The 23,992-nt window shown below is 43.0% G+C and overlaps 1 protein-coding gene across 1 annotated transcript in view; it reads left to right on the plus strand.

Moving 5' to 3' along the window:
• CFAP20DC (CFAP20 domain containing) overlaps positions 1 to 23,992 on the plus strand; it is a 334,505-nt gene that overhangs the window by 293,134 nt on the left and 17,379 nt on the right. Inside the window, exon 17 of the mRNA XM_040408726.1 lies at positions 17,133 to 17,230. Within this exon, the coding sequence (XP_040264660.1) occupies positions 17,133 to 17,230 (98 nt within the window). The remainder of the gene's footprint in view (positions 1 to 17,132; positions 17,231 to 23,992) is intronic.

Below are 23,992 nucleotides of genomic sequence, written 5' to 3' on the forward strand. Positions count from 1 at the left end.
CAGTGTGAAAAACTACTTTCTACTTTCTTCTCGGTAGAATTTATTGGCTTTGTCAGATGACTGGTTAACACATAAATCAAATTGGGTTTAATATGTGGTGTTAAATTAAGCAGGAAAGCACCCATGGCTTCCTTATCGAACTTACTCAGCAAAAGGGAAACGGTCTTGAAATTTAAGGTGGTGATACACAGTGTTTCATTTCCAAGCAATCTCATGTTGTTCCTCAAGGGTCATGCCATGTGCAGGGTTGACCAAGAGTGGTCATTGCTGCGCAAGTAGTGAGCAAAATGTTCGAAAATCTTCTCCTGAATATGTAATCTGGCCACATCAAGCGACAAAGCGAGTTTCTTGAGAAGAAGTTGGATAGACCTCACCATGTCTGGTCAGCTTAAAGAGGTTTTCAGGTAAAAATAATTAATCATTAAAGTGGTTGTCCCACAAAAAATATTTAACAGTTTTCAAACCAGCACCTAGATCTGAATACTTTTGTAATTCCATGTAATGAAAAATTTAGCATAGCCACTGAGCTATTCAATAATATCTGTATAGCGCCACCTGCTGTTTTTCTTCTTATTTCTTTGTCCTGCTCACTGAGATGGCCGCACATGCTCAGTGTCATCCTTCAACTGCCTCCTGAGCTGTGATAGGGAGAGCATGGACACGCCCCCTGAGCTGTGATAGGGAGAGCATGGACACGCCCGCTGAGCTGCAGCAGAAAAGACACGCCCCTTGAGCAGACAGCTTGATATATGTGGAGCTCTCTGGAACCTTGTGAGGTACAGGGCTGGTTCTAGCTTTGTTAGAAAGAGATTGTCGTGTACCATATGATGTCTGATTATAACCCCTTCAAATAATATATTTTTTTATCAACTGCCGGTCTCTGTTGCCCTCTGTGCAGTCTACACATGGCCGGCTATGGGTATGGTGACATGCACCACTCCAGCTGATGACTGGTTTCAGCATTGACCTGCTGCACGTGGTCACATCACAGCTGAAGCCAGTCATTGGCTGGAGTGGTGCATGTAACCTTGACCATGCACTGCCAGGTGAAAGCAGTGCCAGGACCAAAAGATGGAGACAGTGGGGGCAGTGAGACAACCGGAGCAGCGTGGAGCAGGTAAGGCTAGTTTCAAGGCAGAAAAAAGCCTGACGGAGCTATCTGGATCTGGCATATGCCAGGATTCAACTGGACAAATATCACTACACAAGTCAGGGGATCAATTTCTAGTGACCAAGGATATAAAGCACATGATCATTATACAGCTCCACATGCAGAAAAATTATGTCCAACCAATGGCCCGCCAGCTGTTAGAAGACTACGACTCACAGCATGCCCTGACAGCCTGTTGGTGGACAACAGCTCATTGGACGCCCGCGGCTTTCAGGGCATGTTTAGAGTTGTCGATTCCCAATGGCCGAGGAGTCACAGATTGGAGACGACTGTTGTAGGCTACAATAGGAGAGAGTTAACCGGATCTTCACCATTTCTACATGTGGTTTCAAGAAAAAAAAACGACTTCTAACATCAGCCTTGCTTATTACCAAGTTCTTTGCATGAAAACTATACATTAGATTGTTCACAAAATGAACTGCAATCTTCTCTAGTAACATCCCCATTATGAGTCCCCCCAGGGACCCCCTTCCTGAGCTTTTATTTGTCGGCTTTAGAGCCCTGAATGACGTATTTTATCGAGCACACCACCTCTGAAACAAATAAGAGAGAAAATACGCAAAACATGTTGACTTTCTTACAGATGCTTCTTTCTGCGCCCACTCAGACCTGGGGGATCCGCAGTAAATAAAGAGCAGGCACCACGCTTCCATACCCAGACAATACACGCCATTGTGTGCCTACAGCACAAATCATCTCAACCTCAGCTTCAAGTACTTGAGAAAGAATAACTTCTTGGTGTGGGCTCACTTGAACCAAAGTTTCTCCTCCTTGTGATAGTTGTTGTTCTGTCTTTATACACGTTAACACAGTGTGCAGTCTGACATTCAGTATAAACCATCTCCGTTTTTCAAATAAGAGGACTGTTCTTTGTAGTCTAACTTGTTTATTGGTCAACAAGTCGTACATATGTGATTTATATAAGATTGATTGATAGAACAGGATTGTTTGGTAAAACTACAAGAATACAAATAACATGTATAGGTATTAAGCATGGATAGCATGTACTATAACATTTGCATTAACAGTGAAAGCACATGGTAAAATGGCTGCCTATACATAGGATTACATGTCTAGCTTAGGCTACTTTCACACTCGCGTTTTGGGCGGATCCGTCATGGATCTGCAAAAACTGATCCATTACAATAATACAACCGAATGCATCCGACATAAACGGATCCGTTTGCATTATCTGTAACATAGCCAAGACGGATCCATCATGAACTCCATTAAAAGTCAATGGGAGACAGATCCGTTTTCTATTGTGCCAGATTGTGTCAGAGAAAATGGATCCGTCCCCATTGACTTACATTGTGTGCCAGGACGGATCCGTTTGGCTCAGTTTCGTCAAGCAGAAAGCAAAACGCTGCAGGCAGCGTTTTGGTGTCCTCCTCCAGAGCGGAATGGAGACTGATCAGAGGCAAACTGATGCATTCTGAGCGGATCCTTTTCTATTCAGTATGCATTAGGGCAAAACTGATCCGTTTTGGACTGCTTGTGAGAGCCCTGAACAGATCTCACAAATGGAAAGCCAAAACGTGAGTGTGAAAGTAGCTTAACAGTAGTAGCAACTCCCTGAGTAACAATTACAACTAACTGAACAGCTCTGCATAACATGATGTCCCTGTTTTACAAGGATGGTGGCGTTTGAGAAGGAGACATGCATAGAACAACTCTGAACTGTGTCCTGGAGATTGGAGATTTCTCTTTCCCAGAATGCTTTGCACTCCCACAAAGCAGTGCACCACCCACAATGTAACAGGAAAAACAAAGTGTATTACAACTTAACACTGCTAGATGGTGCTATAACCACACTAAACACTTTAGAAATACCAAGACTGAGGCAGACGTGATCTGTAATGATTCTCTGACCCAGCTGGGCGGAACAGTTGTTCTCTCAAAATATGTGGAAAAGAAAGGTTATCTCAGTAAACTAATATCTGTAAGTTAACAACTTCCCGTTAAAAGTAACACTCACTAATATGACGTCTCGTACAGAGAATATTTTGTTTGATGAGTGCTTATAAAGGAGTATTAGTGCTGAGTTTGTCATATTGCACAGATATGAGCATGCACTGTCTTTGCTTTCCTGACTGAAGGTAAACCTGCTATCATGGTCCACAAAAGATATAGTTAAAGGGGCTGTTCGAGTTTAGAAAAGCAGTGCAGCTCATTTGTATTTAAGTGAATGGGAGTGACCTCCAGTAGTAGATAAGGCCTATGGACAACCGTGGTGCAGTTTCTAAAAAAAGCTGACCATTTATTCTAACCCAAAACAACCCCTTCAAAGCAGATCTACAGAGAAAAAAAGAACAGTTAAAGGGATTTTCTCCGGGATTTTGATACTGATAACCTGTCCTCAGAATAGGTCATCAATATCATATTGGTGGGGGTCAGACACCCGGCACCTCCACCGATTAGCTGTATGAGGAGACAGCACGCACTGCTGCTATGTCTATGGCAAAGCAGCAGCAACCGAAAGATAGAAGGTAGACGGCACGCGCACACTGTGCGTGCTGTCTCCTCATACAGGTGAAAAGCGGGGGTGCCTATTGAGGATAGGTCATCAATATTAAAAGCCAGGAGAACCCTATTATGGGGTTTCTCTGGGATTTTGATACTAATTACCTATCCTCAGGATAGGTCACAATATCTTATTGGTGAGGGTCCAACTCCTGGCACCCCTGCTGATCAGCTGTACAAAGATGCCACGGGGCTATGTGAGCACTTAGACCTCTTCCTAGGACGTGACATCATGTTCATTGGCCTAGACAAAGTGACATGATGTTCATGGCCTAGACAAAGCTCAGTTCAATTTAAGCTGCGGTACTAAGCAGAGCAGTTATCCAATGGACGGCACTGTGCTTGGTAAGCTGTGAGGAGGCTGCAGCTCTCACCAGAGCTCTAGTGGGCGCCAAACAGATGATCGGCGGGGGTGCTGAGGATAGGTCATCAATTTGAAAATCCCAGAGAACCCCTTTAAAACTTACCTCCAGTTAAACTTCCAATTATTTATCCTGGGAGATGTTTACATATAAAATTAGGAGACAAAGTCTCCAGATCGGAGAAGTACAAAGACATCCATACAATGCCAAAGGCCTCACCTGCAAAGGTCCTACTCAGAAGAGACTGCTGGTACCTACTTCTTGGTAACATGCAGTATATTTGGTAGTTAAGAATAAAGTAGAAGACAGATGGAAGTATGAGTTCAAGATCAGACTACACATGCTTTCTTTGTAGTCTGTAACCATGGAGACAGATAGGCTGAATGGAATCTCTAGACACAAAACAGTAAAATATTTTCACATAAGGACGTTTCCAAATTTAATTTCTATTTCAAATACAATGAATTCATTTCAAATGGAGAACAAAATAGATCTCCAATTTAAGGCTTGAAAAGTCGATTCACATAACTCATGCCGGTTATAAAAGGCACTGCTGACTGGTGGCCCCATCCGGACAGCTATCATCAAGAAATGTTAGCAGTGCCTACACAAATCGTTTATTACATGGTACTTATTCACATGTATGGCCAAGCTTGTTGACAGATGCATCTCCTCTCCATCAGCTATAGATGAACTCCTATTACCATACTTTGTGGATGAGTTTGCTTTTCTCACTTCAGATTATTAAACAGTGTTTGCTATGAAAAATATATATTACACTTCCAAGAATGCAGATCACCAGAAAAAGTCATGTGCGAACATTGATCCTATAAGGAACCCTGGGTTATTTTAGCTGTGACTACGGTTTAGGAGTGTAATACAGACTGTAATGAAAAGTAACGCAATGTACGTATAAATTTACTCAACTTTGTCAATCCATTCTCTGTGTAGTCTGTAACATGAAAATTTCATGTCCTTACTATTTACTGCCAGGAATAAGATCACTACATGATTGAAGCGCGTTGGCTGTAATATGCTGTATTTTTGCATGTAGCGCTTATTTTAATGGAACACTTGAAATAAAACTGCAAATTGATTTTAAGTTCCTGGTGCTGGACAAATATTTGATGTGGATTATTAAAATGCTCTGGAGCGGAGCCCGTGCACCAGAGGATAATCAAGGTATCCGGCGAGCTGGCGTGTGTTGTTACATACCTTACTATTTAGTTTCTGGAATATTGTAATATTCGGGTTAATATCAAGTGGGATTTTTTTTTTTTTATGTAATTATAGGGGGAAATTGGTTTAGGTTGCAGTCTGGTATTGGAGCCTTGAGGTAGATCAAAAGTTCTCTCTGTGCTATATGAGAAGCCTGGTACTATAAATCACACATGATAGCCGGGGCCTTGGTACAGATTTTACACTAAAGTGTACCATGTACTTAGGAGAAAAGTTGACCAAACAGGCCATTCTCAATCGGAGTGATTGACTACAGATGTCTCCTTCCAAACTTTACTTTCAGTTTAAGATATCTCAAGATGAGTGTCACAAGATGACCTGCTTGGAAAAACAAAAAAAAATAAACATTTTTTTTTACTCTATCAGGAGTGGTGAATAATGCAAAGGGTTTTTGTTTTCAGCTGGTTATCTCATGCCACCCATCTCGGGATATCCTGAGCCTTTCACTCATAACGGGATATCTCAACACTTTCACTCGTCACAGGGTATCTCGAGCCTTTCACTCATCATGGGATATTTTGAGCCTTTCACGCATCATGGGATATCTCGAGCCTTTCACTCATCATGGGATATCTCGAGCCTTTCACGCATCATGATATATCTCGAGCCTTTCACGCATCATGGGATATCTCGAGCCTTTCACGCATCATGGGATTTCTCGAGCCTTTCACTCATCACGGGATATCTAGAGCCTTTCACTCATCATGGGATATTTTGAGCCTTTCACGCATCATGGGATATTTTGAGCCTTTCACGCATCATGGGATATCTCGAGCCTTTCACGCATCATGGGATATCTCGAGCCTTTCACGCCTCATGGGATATCTCGAGCCTTTAACTCATCACGGGATATCTTGAGCCTTTCACTCATCATGGGATATCTCAAGTCTATCAATCATCACGGGATAACTGTAGTCTATCACTCATCTAGGGATATCTCGACCCTTTCACTCATCATGGTATATCTTGAGCGTTTCACTCATCACTGGATATTTCAAGCCTTTCAATGATCTAGGGATATCTCAAGCCTTCCAGTCATCACATCTCAAGCCTTAACTCATCTTGGGATATCTAGAGCCTGGAGGGAAAGTCTGGAAGGACACATATGTATCTTATGTGTGAATAGGGCCTCCAAGCTCTCCCCTGAAAGATTATGTCACAGAAAATGAGGGGTCCATCATGTTGAGTTGTCCATCATGTTTAATTTTGTTCTAAGAGGAGATAAGCCACCGAGGTGTTTGGCAGAAGCTTACTCCTCTTTCCCCATTGACACACTTTGACCAACCAAGCATGCATGTGTATGGTGGCCATGCACATTAGTCTAAAGTTAATCAAAACAGATAGTTTGAACCAAAACAAACGTTCTTGGGGTGAAATTTAACAACAAGTTGGGTCGAAAAGAAATAGTCTGTGTTTGAAATTTTCATCCAATAAAAGATCTTTCATTCAAAGAGATCGTTCATGGATGAAAGATCTTTCGTTGAGGGAATGCTCCTGGAAAGATATTTCATCCGTCATCTTGTTTCATTGAACACGTATGGCTAATTTAAACAACTGTAATGGCCAATATGGACTAAAATGTACACGGCCGTGTCTGCAAAAAAGAACATTCAGCAGATGGTGGTTTGTTTAACCAGCTTCTGTAGAAGGCACATTAAAAATAGTTGTTGGCCAAACAAGTGGTCAGCCAACAGAAGCATCTTTTAGGAGTTTTCAGTTAGGTAAAAATGAGACGAGGAGATGAAAGGGTTTTGTTTAAAAGATGCATAATACAGTTATATACCTAGATGAGGACAAGCTCTGTAGATAATGAAATGTGAATCTCATCTCGGAAGATGCAATGTTATTGCGTTTCCCCACGCATGCCTCGGCGCACACTGTATCACATTAGTATATAGAGCTTTATTCGTGAGCCTGTACATTGCATTATCAGATTCATATATGAAACACATTGGATAATAAACAGTGTGTAGGGCATTATCCGAGAGATTCACAACAGTGAAACAAATTAAAGTGATTTCCCAAACGTTACTTCTAGCAAAGGCAAGTCCCACCAAGGCCTACAGTAAATGAAGATATTATGTTTTAAGGATAGAATGTATCTGTCATTTTGACAGATTGTGTTGCACGGAACAGATTAACAGATTACTCTTAGTCAGGCTGTGGCGCGCTGTGAAAAATGTGCAGGGAATGATAACTGTCGGATTTTGCTGATTTAATGATATTTTGAAGCCATAATAACAGTATAGAAACGTGATGATATGCTTCTCCACACTCCCTTTTAGCCTAGGACCTATAAACGGGGTCACCCCCCGACTTACATCTATTCTCTTCCAGGCTCCTATATTATTGATGAGAATAGGTTTATGTTTCAATATTTCAATGGGGGCATTTTGAACTAATGTTTTTTTTATCTACTGTCCTGAAAGTGAAGGTGATTGTCTGTCATAGTTATACATACAGAAATTTACTCCCACAATTTCTTTACTTGCATTCAGGTGCTGAATATAAAATACACCAGAAACTTGAATCTTCTTTGCAACATTTAAAGGGAATGCATCATTAGAAATTTACCTATTGTTTAAATCACTGCTTTAAATTAAACATGTGTTTTTGCTTTTTAAAATCTAAAATCTAAATCTAGAAGCTTTCACACTGGCCACTAGGCCTAACATTGTGTTGAGACTTCCTGTTCTGTACAGGTAACTATTTGGTAGCCACCTTATTATCATTACAGGCAGGATTACAATGACAGATATCACAGGATCCACCATTCACAATGAGTGATTGTCATAGCTTATCTACTCCCTCCTGACCTCTGCCTAGAAAACTATCCCATAGAAGTCAGTAAGGTCCCCTCCTGACCAGTGTGTCTATGGCCCATGTGGCTGTTCTCAAAGAAAATGAAATATTGACATATTTTAGGACTAGTGCGAAAACCTCAGAATTTTTGAATTTTAAATAGAGATATTGACAAATATTTTTTTTTATAAAATCACCAAATATTCTAAAAATAAAATGTCTTTAAACTGTAAGCAATAGGTTTTTTCCTGATGACACGTTCTCTTTAAAGGGTTGCATAAAATTAGAAAATAATTGTTTCTTTCTTTCATTAGCAGCGCCCTCTTATTCATTGGCTGTGTGTGGTACAACAGCTCAGCTTAAAGCCTCTTTCACACGGTCCGTATACGGAACCATTCATTTTAATGGTTCCGCAAACAAAAATGGAATGTACTCCGTATGCATTCCATTTCCATATTTCCCTTTTTCTATTCCTTTGAAAGATAGAACATGTCCTATTATTGCCTGCAAATCGCGTTCGGTGGCTCCATTCAAGTCAATGGGTCCGCAAAAAAATGGAACACACACGGAAATGCATCCGTATGTCTTCCGTATCCGTTCCGTTTTTGCGGAACCATCTATTGAAAATTTTATGTCCAGCCAAATTTTTTCTATGTAATTACTGTATACTGTATATGCCATATGGAAAAACGGAGCGGAAAAACAGAACAGAAATGGAAACACAACAGAAACATTAAAAACTGAACAACAGATACGTGAAAAATGGAGCGCAAAATGCTAAAAAAGCCATACAGTAGTGGGAAAGAGGCACAAGGCTGTAGTTTTGATCCACATCTGATCTGCATATTTTGCGGATCGGATGTGGACCCATTTTGCAAAAGATGCAAACAGCACACCATGCTAATTAAAGGGATTGGCCCCACAAATTGGTGGCATATCGCTTTCTCTAGAATGGGGCACCCAAAGTGAATGAGGGTGCAAGCATGGCCACCCTCCATACACTTCTATGGGAGTGCCGAAAATAGCTAAGCACCGGCATCCTATAGGAGTTCCAGAAATAGCCAAGTGTGCTCTTTTGGATCCTTTTAGAACTCCCATAGAAGTGAATGGAGAGCATGCAGCGCTTGTGCGGTGCGCTCTCCTTCGCTTTGGAGGCCCCGTTCTAGAGATAGGTGCAGTTCCCAGAGGTGGGACCTGCAGCTATCTGATATTGATGGCATATCCTAGCGATGTACCACCAATGTGTGAGATGGGCCAACCCCTTTAAAGGAAGTTGTGCCATTTAGACATTTATGGCATATCCATAAGTGCGGGTAAACGATTCTCTCCATTCAATACTTAGAGAAAAATCAGACAGTGGCCAAGAAAGCATGCTCGACTATTTTCTAAAGTCCCATAGCAGTGAAAGGAGAGAGCTGCACAAGTGCAGCCTCCTCGTCATTCCCAGTGATACACAAGACTTCCCTGTTTTTGAGCTAGGGTTGAGTCCTCAAAAGGTCAGACCTGCCCTTATTGAACATTTCTAGCATATCCAATGGATATCTTATAAATGTCCAGATGGGAATGCCACTTTAATATGGACAATTAGATTTTTAGATTTGCTGTGTTTAAATGCTTATTTTTTTTCTATACAGGGTGCTTTCCCCGTATCTCCACCCAAGGGGCTCATTATTCTCAGGAACACAGTCATTATCTGTAACGGACCGTTTCAGCAGACAAGGGGTTAAAATCCGTTTAGGCGATATGCCCCTTTCTGAGAGACAGGCACAGCTACTGCAGAACACCAATGTCCCGAACTGGATACAAAGTAGCACTCCAAACTGGAACCTCACGAATAGCTGCTAGCAGACGAACAGGGATCAGCTTACACTTCTGGCAATCGGTCCTCTAACAGCATACAGTGAATCCCCCCAATAACGAGACAAGGCTCCGTGTTGAGGGTCAAGCAGTGGTCTGACTGTACTTCACATACAGCCTCTTTTATTCATAAACCACAAACATAGTACTGCCCACAGGGGTTTAAAATACAACCAATCAGTAATTTACAACACATACAATGTAAGTACAGCAACCAATCGTTCACGCCCCCAGAGGACCAGAATGAAGACTGTGACATAGGACAGATACAACATATTCCCACAATGCATCATGGTTTCCTCCTCTCTGTCCAGACAACCTGAGGAGCAATCCAATTATCTCTGAGGACAAAGGGAGATCGCCAATACACATGTGGATATAACAGGACAGACATCACCATTTAAACACACAATGGGACAATGGCACAATAGAAACACACCCAGCATTTTCCTCCCAAGCTGACAAGTTACACTTATTATAAATTGTTACAACTTTGTGAGTTTACATTGGCCATACATATAACTTACATTAATTTAAACAGTATAACTTGGGGACAAACCTATCCAAAATTCACTTGAATAGGTTCAGGGGTTTAAAAGTTAGTATATGGCCCATAATCCAGGGGCAAGAGGCCAGCAGCCAGTCCTCTCCAAAACCCAGTGGCGAGGTTGGTTTCGCCACACATCTCCCCCCCCCCAGGGAAGACTAACCAGGTACCTGACCTCACGCCAGTCGGTACCTGAGTTAGTGTGGCAGCCCACCCACAACCCAATACTGGACCTGTTGCATTTGGTAGCCTGTCTCTGTCCAGTGAGTCCACCAAGGTTATGTTGGAAGCTGGTACTGCCGGTCTCTGTGTTGCTCCCTGGCTTGGAGTGGAGGTTGCTTTGTGGGCAGGGATCAGCGGTACTCTGCCCTGGTGCCAGCGCTACCACGGAAGAAGCCTGGTTGGAGCCTGGTTGTTGGAGGGGGAGACCGACTGTCTCTACCCCCTGTGCTGTAAGTGCAGAGACCACGGTCCCATCTGCACTGTTGTGGGGCTTACTGTCTCCCCCTGGTGCGTTAAGCTGCCGCTGGGGAGAGGGGGTAACGAGCTCCTCTCCCATACATACTTCCAGCCGCTGGGGAGGGCGACCAACCGACCGTCTCCGCTCCCAATACAGTGTCCTGTTGCTGGGGAAAGGTGACTGGGCTCTCTATTCCCTGCTGGACACTCTGCCGCTGGGGGACAGGACCGACTGTCTCTGCCCCCTGTAACTCCGCCTGCCGCTGGGGAATGGAGACTGGGCTCCCAATACCCAAAAAATCACTCTGCTGCTGGGGGGCAGGAACAACTACCTCTGCCCCCTGTAACTCAGCCTGCCGCTGGGGAGGGAGGACGCTGCTCTCCTCTCCCTGCACTTCACACTGCCGCTGGGGAATGGAGACTGGGCTCCCAATTCCCTGCAGGACCGGTGGAGAGACCTCGGTCCCATCTCTACCGGCCACCTGGGGTCCTTCCCAGTAACACTCTACAATATCTGCCCAGCTGAATGGGTCTGGATCTGGGTCTGTCACCTTACCGTCCTGCTGAGCCTTCTCAATGGAGTGGAAGAGATCTCGGTAGTCCTGCTCCAGTTCCCACTCCAGGGTTGCTAGGTGAGCCAGGTCTTGCTCTACCTCATGGGGGTCATCCCACTCATGCCTAGCCTCCCTCTCATAGAAAATGTCCTGAAGTCTGGACTGTGCAGGGCTCCCGAAGTCAGGCTCTGCAAAGGACTCCCATAACAAGCCAGGACCATCAAAAGCCTCTCCCTCTGGCTTGTCATGTTCGGCTGTCCAGGGTATATACTGTGCCATATACCACCAGAGCGCCTGGTAGGCATCCTCCAGCCATAGCTCCTGCCATACCCGGTGCTCTAGTTCCTTCACCCATTCCTCCAGGGGCTGCTCTCCCAGGAAGGGCATCCGCAGGGCCACTTGCTTCTGCAACCGCTGCTCTTCACTGGGGAGACTCTCACCCCGCTGGTATTGTAGATTATCCAGGGCTTGGTACCAGATGCCTTTCCTTAATGCATCCCGGCCATCCAGGTCCTCCTCCTCGTATAACACTGCTGGTTCCATCCTGGTGCTTTTAGGGTCGCTGTACTGGGACATGCGTTGTCCTTAAATTGTAGAATCCACAGAAATGGTGTCTCCTGTAGCTGTCCTTCTGGCTGTAGGAACGATCCCACCGCTGCCACCAATGTAACGGACCGTTTCAGCAGACAAGGGGTTAAAATCCGTTTAGGCGATATGCCCCTTTCTGAGAGACAGGCACAGCTACTGCAGAACACCAATGTCCCGAACTGGATACAAAGTAGCACTCCAAACTGGAACCTCACGAATAGCTGCTAGCAGACGAACAGGGATCAGCTTACACTTCTGGCAATCGGTCCTCTAACAGCATACAGTGAATCCCCCCAATAACGAGACAAGGCTCCGTGTTGAGGGTCAAGCAGTGGTCTGACTGTACTTCACGTACAGCCTCTTTTATTCATAAACCACAAACATAGTACTGCCCACAGGGGTTTGAAATACAACCAATCAGTAATTTACAACACATACAATGTAAGTACAGCAACCAATCGTATACGCCCCCAGAGGACCAGAATGAAGACTGTGACATAGGACAGATACAACATATCCCCACAATGCATCATGGTTTCCTCCTCTCTGTCCAGACAACCTGAGGAGCAATCCAATTATCTCTGAGGACAAAGGGAGATCGCCAATACACATGTGGATATAACAGGACAGACATCACCATTTAAACACACAATGGGACAATGGCACAATAGAAACACACCCAGCATTTTCCTCCCAAGCTGACAAGTTACACTTATTATAAATTGTTACAACTTTGTGAGTTTACATTGGCCATACATATAACTTACATTAATTTAAACAGTATAACTTGGGGACAAACCTATCCAAAATTCACTTGAATAGGTTCAGGGGTTTAAAAGTTAGTATATGGCCCATAATCCAGGGGCAAGAGGCCAGCAGCCAGTCCTCTCCAAAACCCAGTGGCGAGGTTGGTTTCGCCACATTATACAATGGCAATATATTTACAGATGTCTTTGGGTTTCTTTCAAGTGTAGATGTGACCAGGATGGTGCCTAGTAGATTCCCAGATCATTGACTATTTTCTGAAAAGGATCCACATGGACTTCCAAGCACCAGAACGGTCTTGGCCTGCCATCTAATTTCCCTACAACAAATACTTGAGTAGGGACAATTAATGAGCTAAAGGGCTTTTGTGGGTTAGTTTTCCTAATGGTGAGCACAACAGCCCATTTGGCATATTTTTTTTTCAAAAAACGCCACTGTGAACCGAGTGTGGCACATCGGTAGGTTGGGGTTGGCACTGTCTCAGAGCCAAAGACAAAGGCACTGGAGAAATTTTATTTAGAATTAACTGTGGTTCCAATGATGGGACCCAGCTATCAGACATTGAAGCCATAGCTATTTTCAAATTATTATCCAATTTTATAGTACGGTAAGTAAACCCATGATCTGCTCGTCCCAAGTTACAAACATCATTTTCTGAAATTCTACTTGTGAGAGGCTTGACATTCCTTTCTCCCTTTTGCTTTTCCTTAACTCCAATGTCAGGACATGAACTGCTTAGTATTCTCCCAATCTGGCAGAGAATGCTGGTCTTGGCCTTTGCATGTTGATTGTATTGATTACAGCTCAAAGCCTTGATGACGCATAACTAAGTGTCTTTAATTAATCAAAATATGCCTCATTACTTTTCCTGCTGGGCTGAGGAGATAAACAGTAAGCTAATTCATGATATTCGAGGTCATTTCCAAACATATGTGCCTAACCGTGCAATCATACTTCTACAGTATTCCTCTATTTCTCAGTTAGTCAAACCCAGATTGAGATCTTTCTAGCTTGTTGTATACTCATTACTTGGTATTATAATGGACATTTGAAAACTATTTGTTAGCTTACTTTGAACTCAACTGTTGGGAACCCCATGTTAACAAGTACAGGTACAAATTTTAGCCTGGGGGTCAAGTATTCCACACTGGTCTATGAGTAGCAACCCATCTTTAAAGAGAACCTGAGTTCAAAAAAGTCTGCATAATGGCTGTGCTTCTTTGTACAATCATAACTGTGAAGGAAGTGGTCTTTTTTGGGCTTCCCTAAAGTCTCTTTCAGCTATATTATTCCCTGTTTCAGCTGCACAGCTACATGCATTTCTCTCAGAAGCAGGGTGTGTCTACTTTCTGCCAGTACTGTATGCAGTGACCTCACTTCCCACTATGTTGTTTTATTTTAGTCAGCTCAGAAAGTTGATAAGGAGGGATAAATCACACTTGCAGAAAGTCAAGAGGCTCCTGTGATGTTCATAAGTAGTGTAGAAGGGACAGATGTTGCCTGACAACAGGCAGTGGACTGCTACTTAGGTGGATGTAAGATCTTCAGTGACCATGACTTTACAGCATTTAATTCAGGAGGATGCAGGCATATTTTTTTCATATGAAGTGATTTATAAATGTTCTACATGTTTATTAAATTAAATGAAATTGTGTGAAAGCACAGTGAGACTCTAACCTGTTTATAGCCACCTGCTTTATAAAATAAAGGAGGCAGAGCTATCTGGGATTTCAATCCATCCTCCATACGGGACCATAAGGGGTAGCTCAACACAGATACAGATGAACAGCCTGTTGGAAGTCTAGAACATAATAATCAAGAACATATGAATGTTTTTACGTTCCATGGAAATATAATTGTGTATTTGCCACCATGCACATTCAAAGCTCTCCCTACAAAAACAGCTTGTAGCTGTGGTTGTCTTGCATTTGTCGGGCCGTCAACATGCCTGCAGCAGCCAGCAATGATCTGAAGGAATCCTGGTGTTGATCATTACCACGTTGCTAAAGTGTCTTAGCAAGTGTCATGTTAGGCGTTCGCAGTTTAAGACAGCTTTGTTATTCAGTCTTGAGTCACACTTTAGACTGTGACATGTCGAGAATGAGTGCCAAGTACGCAACAAAACAAAAAGTAAAAAAATTTATAAATTGCAATATACTGTAGTCTTGTAGTATTTTTATTTTTTTTACATTTTCCTTGGGATCATTCCAGCTGAGGCAAATTTAATAAGACCCATAATACTTCTTATAGTTGGCCGTGCAAGATAGACTAATATATCATTCCAGATCATTGCCCACACTATCGGGCCCTTTTACATCGGCTGATGAGAGGGCCAATTATTGGGAACATCCACTTTCCACTGGCCAAGGTAAAGGCCAATGCTGCAACCATGACATCATATTCTCTGATGATGTGCCTCTAAACACAAGACACCACTTCAACCAATGACTGACCTACATGGTATACGGCACATGACTGCTGAGGCCAGCGAGGCTGCAGCAGTCACTTGAAGTATATAGGCATATCATTGCTGCAGCCAAGCAATCAAAGCCAATTAGGGATGATCTAAGTAGTAGCACTGGAAGCAGCAGGGGATGAAAAAGATGAGTATAAATTATTTTATTATTTTATTGCTATTCTGTCTGGCAAAAAAAAAGATTGAAGTGAATGGATCTGTTGTGGTATACATCTGAATACTAGTATAAGATATCCAGATGTATACTCCCAACGAAAAGGTCAACGGAGAGCTAAATGGGGTGTGAAATCAATCTAATATGTACGACTGGTCTAAGAATGAAAATGCTGCAGTTACCACTAGAGGAAGCTAGAGGAAGCTTGAGAGCATCTTGCATACTGCTTTATTATTAAGTTCAATATACTGTATAAACAGTAGTGTAATAGTATTAATATTCATTGCTCACCTCATATGTGGAATTGTCAGGCTCTGGAAACCGAGTTAGGAGTCCAGTGGCTTTGACAATCCCGATGGCTAGAGTTTCCTGAAGCAAAGTAGTCAAAGAACAGTTCAAGTTCAGTTCCAGATGACTGGCAATAGTTGTAGAATGAGACAGAGGCATAGTCAGGTAACAGTCCAAGTTTGGTAACAGATGAATGGCAGCTGTTGTAATGTGAGGCTGAGGCATAGTCCAGTAACAGTCCAAGTTCAGTACCAGATGAATGGCAATAGTTGTAGCGTGAGGCAGAGCCATAGTTGGGTAAAAGTCCAAGTTCAGTAACAGATAAACACAACAGTTTGTAGGGAGCTTAGGAGCAGTAGCAAGGAGTAGTAGAAGTGGCAAGGCCTGGCTTAAAGGCTATGTACACCTCTGGGGTCTATTTTTTTTAATTATTGCATTGTACTCAATTTGAGCTAAAAGTCATTGTTTCAATTGGTCTTTATTAAAAATATTGAGCCCTTTTTTCTGTACATAGCTGAAATGCTCTAGTAGCAGCCTCTTGATTTTCTCTCTTTTCCGTCAATTGGAGAGCTGACGGGTTCCTTATCTCTGCTCTCTGACATTATTAACACTTACTATAGCTGAGTTCTTATCCTACTGGTAATAATGTGGCTTAAATAAGTGTTTATGACCTCTTAGTAGTTTGGATAAGGTTTATTAGATGACCGTCACAAAGTCAAAGTACCAGTCACACAGTTAGAAAAACAGTTAACGCTTTGTGACAGAATGGGTCGATATTTTTAATAAAGGCCAATCGAAAATATGATTTTTAGCCAAAAATGAGTAAAATGAAATCATAAACAAAAATTGCCTCCGAAGGTGTACATAGCCTTTAAATAGGAAGTCCAAAGGTGGAGCTGATAAGGCAAATAAGGCAAGAATATAAAAACTATCCATCAGATTCAGGAAAGGAGCTGTCCAGAATCACCAGTAGCTCAGTGATAAGAGGCAGGAGTTTCTGGGTTCAAATCCTGATATGTAGTCCATAAGCTCTTGACTCTTGAGCTCTCTCTAGTGGTGGCTGCAGATGGCTAAAATATATCATTTCATTATTATGGACATATCAACTCGGTAATAAAAAAATACAGATCTTCAGTTGCTGCAAAGTAGTAAAAGAGGGTCATTTAGCAAAAATCATGACGAGAAAAACACAACATAATTCTGAGACATTGCAAAACTATAGAATTAGAAATTAAATGCAAGAATCAGAGAGCATGCCTGAGAGGCTTGGAAGTATAAAGATATGAATGTCTTGAAGAGGTGAAACTGAAAACATTAATAGGTAACATCTTCTTTTCCGTCACCCAGGGATTGGTTAAATGCATTCAGTCCTCCTATCATCCCAACAAGCCAGAATCCGGACCCTTTACTCAAGCTTAAAGAATGCAGACTGAGCTGTAATGAAGGTAAGAACGAAGCCCATGGTATCCTTAGAAAAAAAATCGCAATCAAAGATAAGCAATTTTATGAATTGAGGAACCGCAGGGATTCCTTTGAGAAATGTGGGAAATGTCAGCGGCGACATTACGTACAGTGCAGCCTGCTGTAATATCGGCTAACCATATGATCACTGCTCTTTTTCCAGCAATGGAAAATTCACTGAGAGGGCTCATAAATCTTTAGCCGTATGCTCAGAGCCCAAGGGATGGAGATGTCTTAGTGATGTACTATCCAAAATACATTAGGCCCCTAAAATTGGGAATCATATCTGCTCTGTACATTTGTAATTGCTTATGACGGGACTACAGAGACTGAGAATCCAGGGGAGCACTTTGTGAAATGAACGGGAAGACACTAAATGAAAATAGAAAACCATGATAGTGAGTAGGAGCTTGACTTCTTCAACCACCATGGAATTATATTTGGTAAGTATTAGTTAATATTTTTATAATGACAAGGCAAAATTAATTTTACAATAAGGCTGTGCTGCACTACCAGACCTAGCCATAGATAAGAGTGGTGCTGTTTCTGGAAATCCTTTCCCAGTGTTCCATGATGCTGTACAGTGCAGTAGAACTGAGGAATGAATCCAATAAGAGGCACATACAAGTAAAGGAAATAGACATAACAAGCTTAAAACTAGAGATGAGCGAATTTCATATTTTGAAATTCATTCACGCTTTGTTTACTGGTAAAAGGTGAATTGCGTTATGGATTCCGTTACCACGGACCATAACGCAATTCTATGTTGGAATACATAACGGAATGCCTTTAGAGGGATTTCATTATTCATTCGGTCATAATAGAAGTCTATGGGCTGCATAACGGATCCTTCCCGATTCCGTTATGCAGGGGAGTCCTCTCCTATGGTGTTGCTATGGCTGAGATCTGGTCCCTCGACTCCTTCTTCTCAAAATGTTTGCCAGAGTCTTAGACTTGCCAATGGAGCTGCTCTCCACTGCCCTGGGCGTCATCGGTGCTGGTTCATCGCAGGGCAATGGGGAGCGTGTGTATTAGACTTGCTGAGAGGAGCTCCATCATCAAGTCTAAGAGTTTGTGATCTTTGTGAAGATGGAGTCGGGGACCAGATCTTGGCCATAGAGGCTCCATCATTCCAGTGAAGGGCACTAGGTATGAGGACTATAAAATACCAATGTATAGTCATATTTTGGGTCTCTTTAAAGTTTGATGACAAACCCTTGAAAGATGATTGCCAAGTATCCATTAAAGGGGTTGTCCGGATTTGGAGATGAACCCGGACAAAACCTGATCTTCACTCATGTAGCATGTACAGTATGAGTGGAGTATCGGAGGATTTCATGCTCCCCCTTACCTTGTACTGCATCACTCAGGCAAGGGCTTTTTCTTTACTACCGGTGACATACCGGGCTTCACAAGAGTGTGCTAGGCAGAGACTTCCGCCTAGCACTGATCCCGGTGATATCACCGGCATAAATCAGCATTCTTATAGAGCTCAGGGTAACTTTATAGAGCGCCCATTTGTGCGGGATCACTGCTAGGCAGAAGCCTCTGCCTCAAATACTAAAAATGTCAACAAAACAGACCTTGCCCTGCACGATGCAGCACATGGCAAGGGTGAGCATCGGAGCATGAAATGTTCCGATGCTCCACTCAGTCATGCTAAAAGAGTGAAGATGAGATTATGTCTGGTTTCAGTTCTGAACCCAGAGACTCCCTTTAAAGGAGTTATCCAACCCCTATAATACCCCCCAAAATGCCTGGGCACCACATACAAGTTATATTTACCCTGCTCCCCGGAAGCCGCGTGTCGCTCCTGATGCCCACCGCTGTGTCTAGCCAATAGCAGGCCACGACGGGAACTAACCTCCCGGTTGGCTGATCCCCTCTGTCGTCGGATGTTTTGATCCGCGCGGCAGGGGGATGCAGCGGCGGTCGTGCGGGCATTAGGAGCGTCGTGGGTGCCGGTGAGCGGGGTAAGGATAACCTGTATAAAGTGACGGGCATTTTGGGGGGCATTGTAAGGGTTGGATAACCCCTTTAACTTGTTACCAGGCATTGTAGGTTAGTGGATGATATTGGATGACATTTCTTTATTTCCCACATGGCGGCATAATAACAGTAAATCTTTAGGGGTTAGTATAGGTATATAGGTATAGTTTTTGCTTCAAGACATTAGCTGCTGGGTAAGTCTCTTTGAAAACATGACAAAAAAAAGGCTCTCCATAGACTTTAGTTGTAACTTCTGTTCCGGAGGAGAGTGAGAAGAGCAGCTCTGAAGGTAACATCACTTACATGTGAAATACTGCGCAGGATAAGAGAATGGGAGCATCTATAGGGGGAAAGCGCTGTTTAATGGGGTTTACCAAATAAATAACTATTGTAGACTTTAATGGAGTGAATGGCCACTAAATAAAAAAAAATTAACTGGGCCCCTCTCCAGAGGTCATGTCCCAGCCAATAAGACTAAAGCCGGGGGTCACATCACCGTTTAGATTCCTGTTCTGATCCGTCAGAAGAACAGAAAAATAAAAATAAAAAGAGAGCTATTATTTTGAGCATCAGTTATGTTCAGTTTGCATCGGTTTGTCTCACTTCAGTCAGAGATCAGTTCTTTTTGCCAGGAGAAAAAGTACTTTTTGCAGGACTTTTTCTCCTGTTAAAAATAACAGTTCTCTGATGAAAGTGACACAAACAGATGCAAACACCTTTAAAGGGGGCATCTGTCAGCAGATTTCTGCCTATGCAACCGGCTGACCTGTTGCATCTGCGCTTGGCAGCTGAAGGCATCTGTGTTGGTCCCATGTCCATATGTGCCCTCATTGCTGAGAAAAATTAAGTTTTGATATATGCAAATGAGCCTCACGGAGCAATGGGGGCGTTACCGTTACACCTAGAGGCAGTTGCAGAGAGAGCAGAGCCTCTAGGTGTATCAGCAACTCCCCCGTTGCTCATAGAGGCTCATTATCTTGTTGCATCAAATCTGGCTTCATCATTGACTCAAGTTTCTGGGAAACCTACCTTGCACCTCACAGCAACCACTAACACCAAGGGCACCCCTAAACACTATCAGGCAGGAGAACCCCAATACCAGGGAGTGCCCCAGAGTGGAAAAAAAGTGCACCCTTCCCTACTCCTATCCTCCGCACTGCCTCTGTGGCTCACTGCAGATGAGGTAAGCAATCACATGGGCACATCTAGTAACATAGTACATAAGGCCGAAAAAAGACATTTGTCCATCCAGTTCGGCCTGTTATACTGCAAGTTGATCCAGAGGAAGGCAAAAAAAAAAAAAAAAGTGAGGTAGAAGCCAATTTCCCCCACTTAAGGGGGAAAAAATTCCTTCCCGACTCCAATCAGGCATCAGAATAACTCCCTGGATCAACGACCCCTCTCTAGTAGCTATAGCCTGTAATATTATTACACTCCAGAAACACATCCAGGCCCCTCTTGAATTCCTTTATTGTACTCACCATCACCACCTCCTCAGGCAGAGTCTCAGTCTCACTGCTCTTACCGTAAAGAATCCTCTTCTATGTTTGTGTACAAACCTTCTTTCCTCCAGACGCAGAGGATGTCCCCTCGTCACAGTCACAGTCCTGGGTATAAATAGATGATGGGAGTGATCTCTGTACTGACCCCTGATATATTTATACATAGTAATTAGATCTCCCGTCAGTCATCTTTTTTCTAAAGTGAATAACCCTAATGTTGATAATCTTTCAGGGTACAGCTGCCCCATTCCAGTTATTACTTTAGTTGCCCTCCTCTGGACCCTCTCCAGCTCTGCTATATCTGTCCTGTACTCCATGTGTGGTCTGACTAGCGATTTGTAAAGTAGTAGGAATATGTTCTCATCACGGGCATCTATGCCCCTTTGATGCAACCCATTATCTTATTGGCCTTGGCAACAGCTGCCTGACACTGGTTTTTACTGCTTAATTTTACTGCTTAGATCCTTTTCCATGTCAGTGTTACCGAGTGTTTTACCATTTAGTATGTACGGGTGACTTGCATTATTCCTTCCCATGTGCATAACTTTACATTTATCAGTGTTAAACCTCATCTGCCACTTATATGCCCAAGCCTCCAATCTATCCAGATCCCTCTGTAGTAGTATACTGTCCTCTTCAGTGTAAATTACTTTACACAGTTTAGTGTCATCTTCAAAAATTTATATTTTACTGTGCAAGCCTTCTACAAGATCATTAATAAATATATTGAAGAGAATAGGGCCCAATACTGACCCCTGAGGTACTCCACTAGTGACAGTAACCCAATCTGAGTGTGTACCGTTAATAACCACCCTCTGTTTTCTATCCCTCAGCAGTTACTTACCCACATACAGACGTTTTCTCCCAGTCCGAGCATTCTCATTTTATATACTAACCTTTTATGTGGTGAAAACCATAGTAATCCCAGAAGCCCCCTTTAATGACATATATAAATCTAATCGGATGGGACTCCCACAGTCCGGAGATCAAGACTGCCTCAGAGTCCTGGGAACAGCAACTCCATTTTCCATTTATTTGTCTAATGTAATACTTAATATCGGCTTTAATTCAGAGTCATCTCCTGTTTATTGAGCGAATATATTTTCTATTATGACCGTGGTTCAAGGGCTCCATTTGCATATCAGCGGCTCTTACAGCCATTACTCTGATAAACAAGGCATAGGGTTGAGTGATAAAAGCGCCATACGTTCACCTTCCTTCACGTTTAGCGTGTGCTGAAATGTCCATCGGCACAAACAAAAGGTATTCAGCGGCGTTATTATGATTTATCGACCTTTAAATGCCATCCGCTCGGATGCTATTCGGTTATTTCCCGGTGCTGGAGCGGCTTCTGTAGCCTACACATCAGGTAATAGCAAGCGGTGATTTAACAGTCAATATTACAGCCATCTTCCTTCTTCACAAGATTTAAAAGGCCACGCAGACCCTTATATATAATACAAGCAAACGTGGCCGTGACATTTTTAAAAGGTTAATTCAAAGTAGCCAGAATATGCACCGAGCCGCGTTTTAAACAACCTTCTCGTATAAGTAGCTTCTCAGCGCAAGCTAAACATGTATTGATTAACATTGTGATACAAAGCCACATTCAGAGCTTATTAATACGTTATTACAGAACATTTCGCCCTAAAATGACCTTGTTCTGTGAGATGCGTGGAAGCAGAGGGTCACTCAGAGGCATACCCAGAAGTAACAGGGCCTGACCGCCCACTGACAGCTCAGACATATTCCGAACTCTAGGAGTTATCCTCAGGATAGGTCATCGATATCAGCTTGGTGGGGTCCGGCTCTGTGTACCCCAACAACCAACTGAATAGGCCATGGATCTCCATGTTCGTCAGTCACATGGCCTATGTGCATGCACTACTCTTTTGCGGTGCGAAGGCACAGATAGAAACCCTACAGAAGCACTTTTTGTCAGAAACAGCACCACTCACGGTTATTTCTGGTATCGCAATGTGTCCCATTTTCAGTTAAATGGGTTATCCCTTGATTAATGTAAAAAAATTTAAATTATATATATACAGTACAGACCAAAAGTTTGGACACACCTTCTCATTCAAAGAGTTTTCTTTATTTTCATGACTATGAAGGCATCAAAACTATGAAGTAACACATGTGGAATTATATACATAACAAACAAGTGTGAAACAACTGAAAATATGTCATATTCTAGGTTCTTCAAAGTAGCCACCTTTTGCTTTGATTACTGCTTTGCACACTCTTGGCATTCTCTTGATGAGCTTCAAGAGGTAGTCCCCTGAAATGGTCTTCCAACAGTCTTGAAGGAGTTCCCAGAGATGCTTAGCACTTGTTGGCCCTTTTGCTGTCACAACCAGACAGCTGAGAAGCTCTGACAGAAACCGTTCAGAACCTCCTCCTTGAGTTTTCCTTGTTTTGGTTTCAGTTCCTCATCTCGTTAGCCTATCTCAGCTGTCATGCAGTTGGACTGATTGCTTCCCTTTAAATTCCTCCCCATAATGCAGTAGTGTGCGGCTTATACAACTTCCTGGAGTGTGTGCTTGCTGTTCCTAGTTCCCAGTCGTCTGCAAGATAAGTGCTGTATATGTATTTGTGATTTTCTGTTTGCTGGATCCAGGTGACCCTGTCTCCCTCCGTGTCTGTGTAGGGAGCCGGTGGTCGTGTCCCCTCACTATTGTAGGGTCTTCAGGTGTTAGATAGTCGAGGTACGTGGATATGCGACCATTCACCTTTGGGGTGTTCGCATAGGCTGAGCAGTCAGGGAGAGTCTGTCAGGTCCATGCAGGGCTGTCCCTTTTGTTCCTTAGTTGTGGATCCAGTGAGTCATTGATTATATTGCATTGTCTTGTTTCCTGTACACCATCCGTGACATTATAAGCCGCCAAAACCGTCTCAAGCATGGATCCGGTTTCACTTTTGGCTGAACGCTTACAGGGTCTTTTATTGGAGGTAGCTGATCTCCGTATAACTTTTTCTCAGTTTCAAGTGACCGGTTCAGCTTGCGTTCATGGAATTTGTTCTGAGCCTAAGATCTCGCTCCCGGATACGTTCTCCGGGGGTAGTGAGAATTTTGTGCGTTTTAGAGAGGCTTGCAAACTCCATTTTCGCCTTCTTCCCCATTCCTCTGGTGATGAGGAACGGAGGGTGGGGATCATTATATCACTGCTCAGGGGTAACGCTCAGTCCTGGGCCTTTTCGCTGCCGGAGGGGGCACGGCCCCTCCGTTCAGTGGATGAATTCTTTTTAGCCCTT

Source organism: Bufo bufo, chromosome 9 (genome assembly GCF_905171765.1).
Source record: "Bufo bufo chromosome 9, aBufBuf1.1, whole genome shotgun sequence".
Classification (NCBI taxonomy): domain Eukaryota; kingdom Metazoa; phylum Chordata; class Amphibia; order Anura; family Bufonidae; genus Bufo; species Bufo bufo.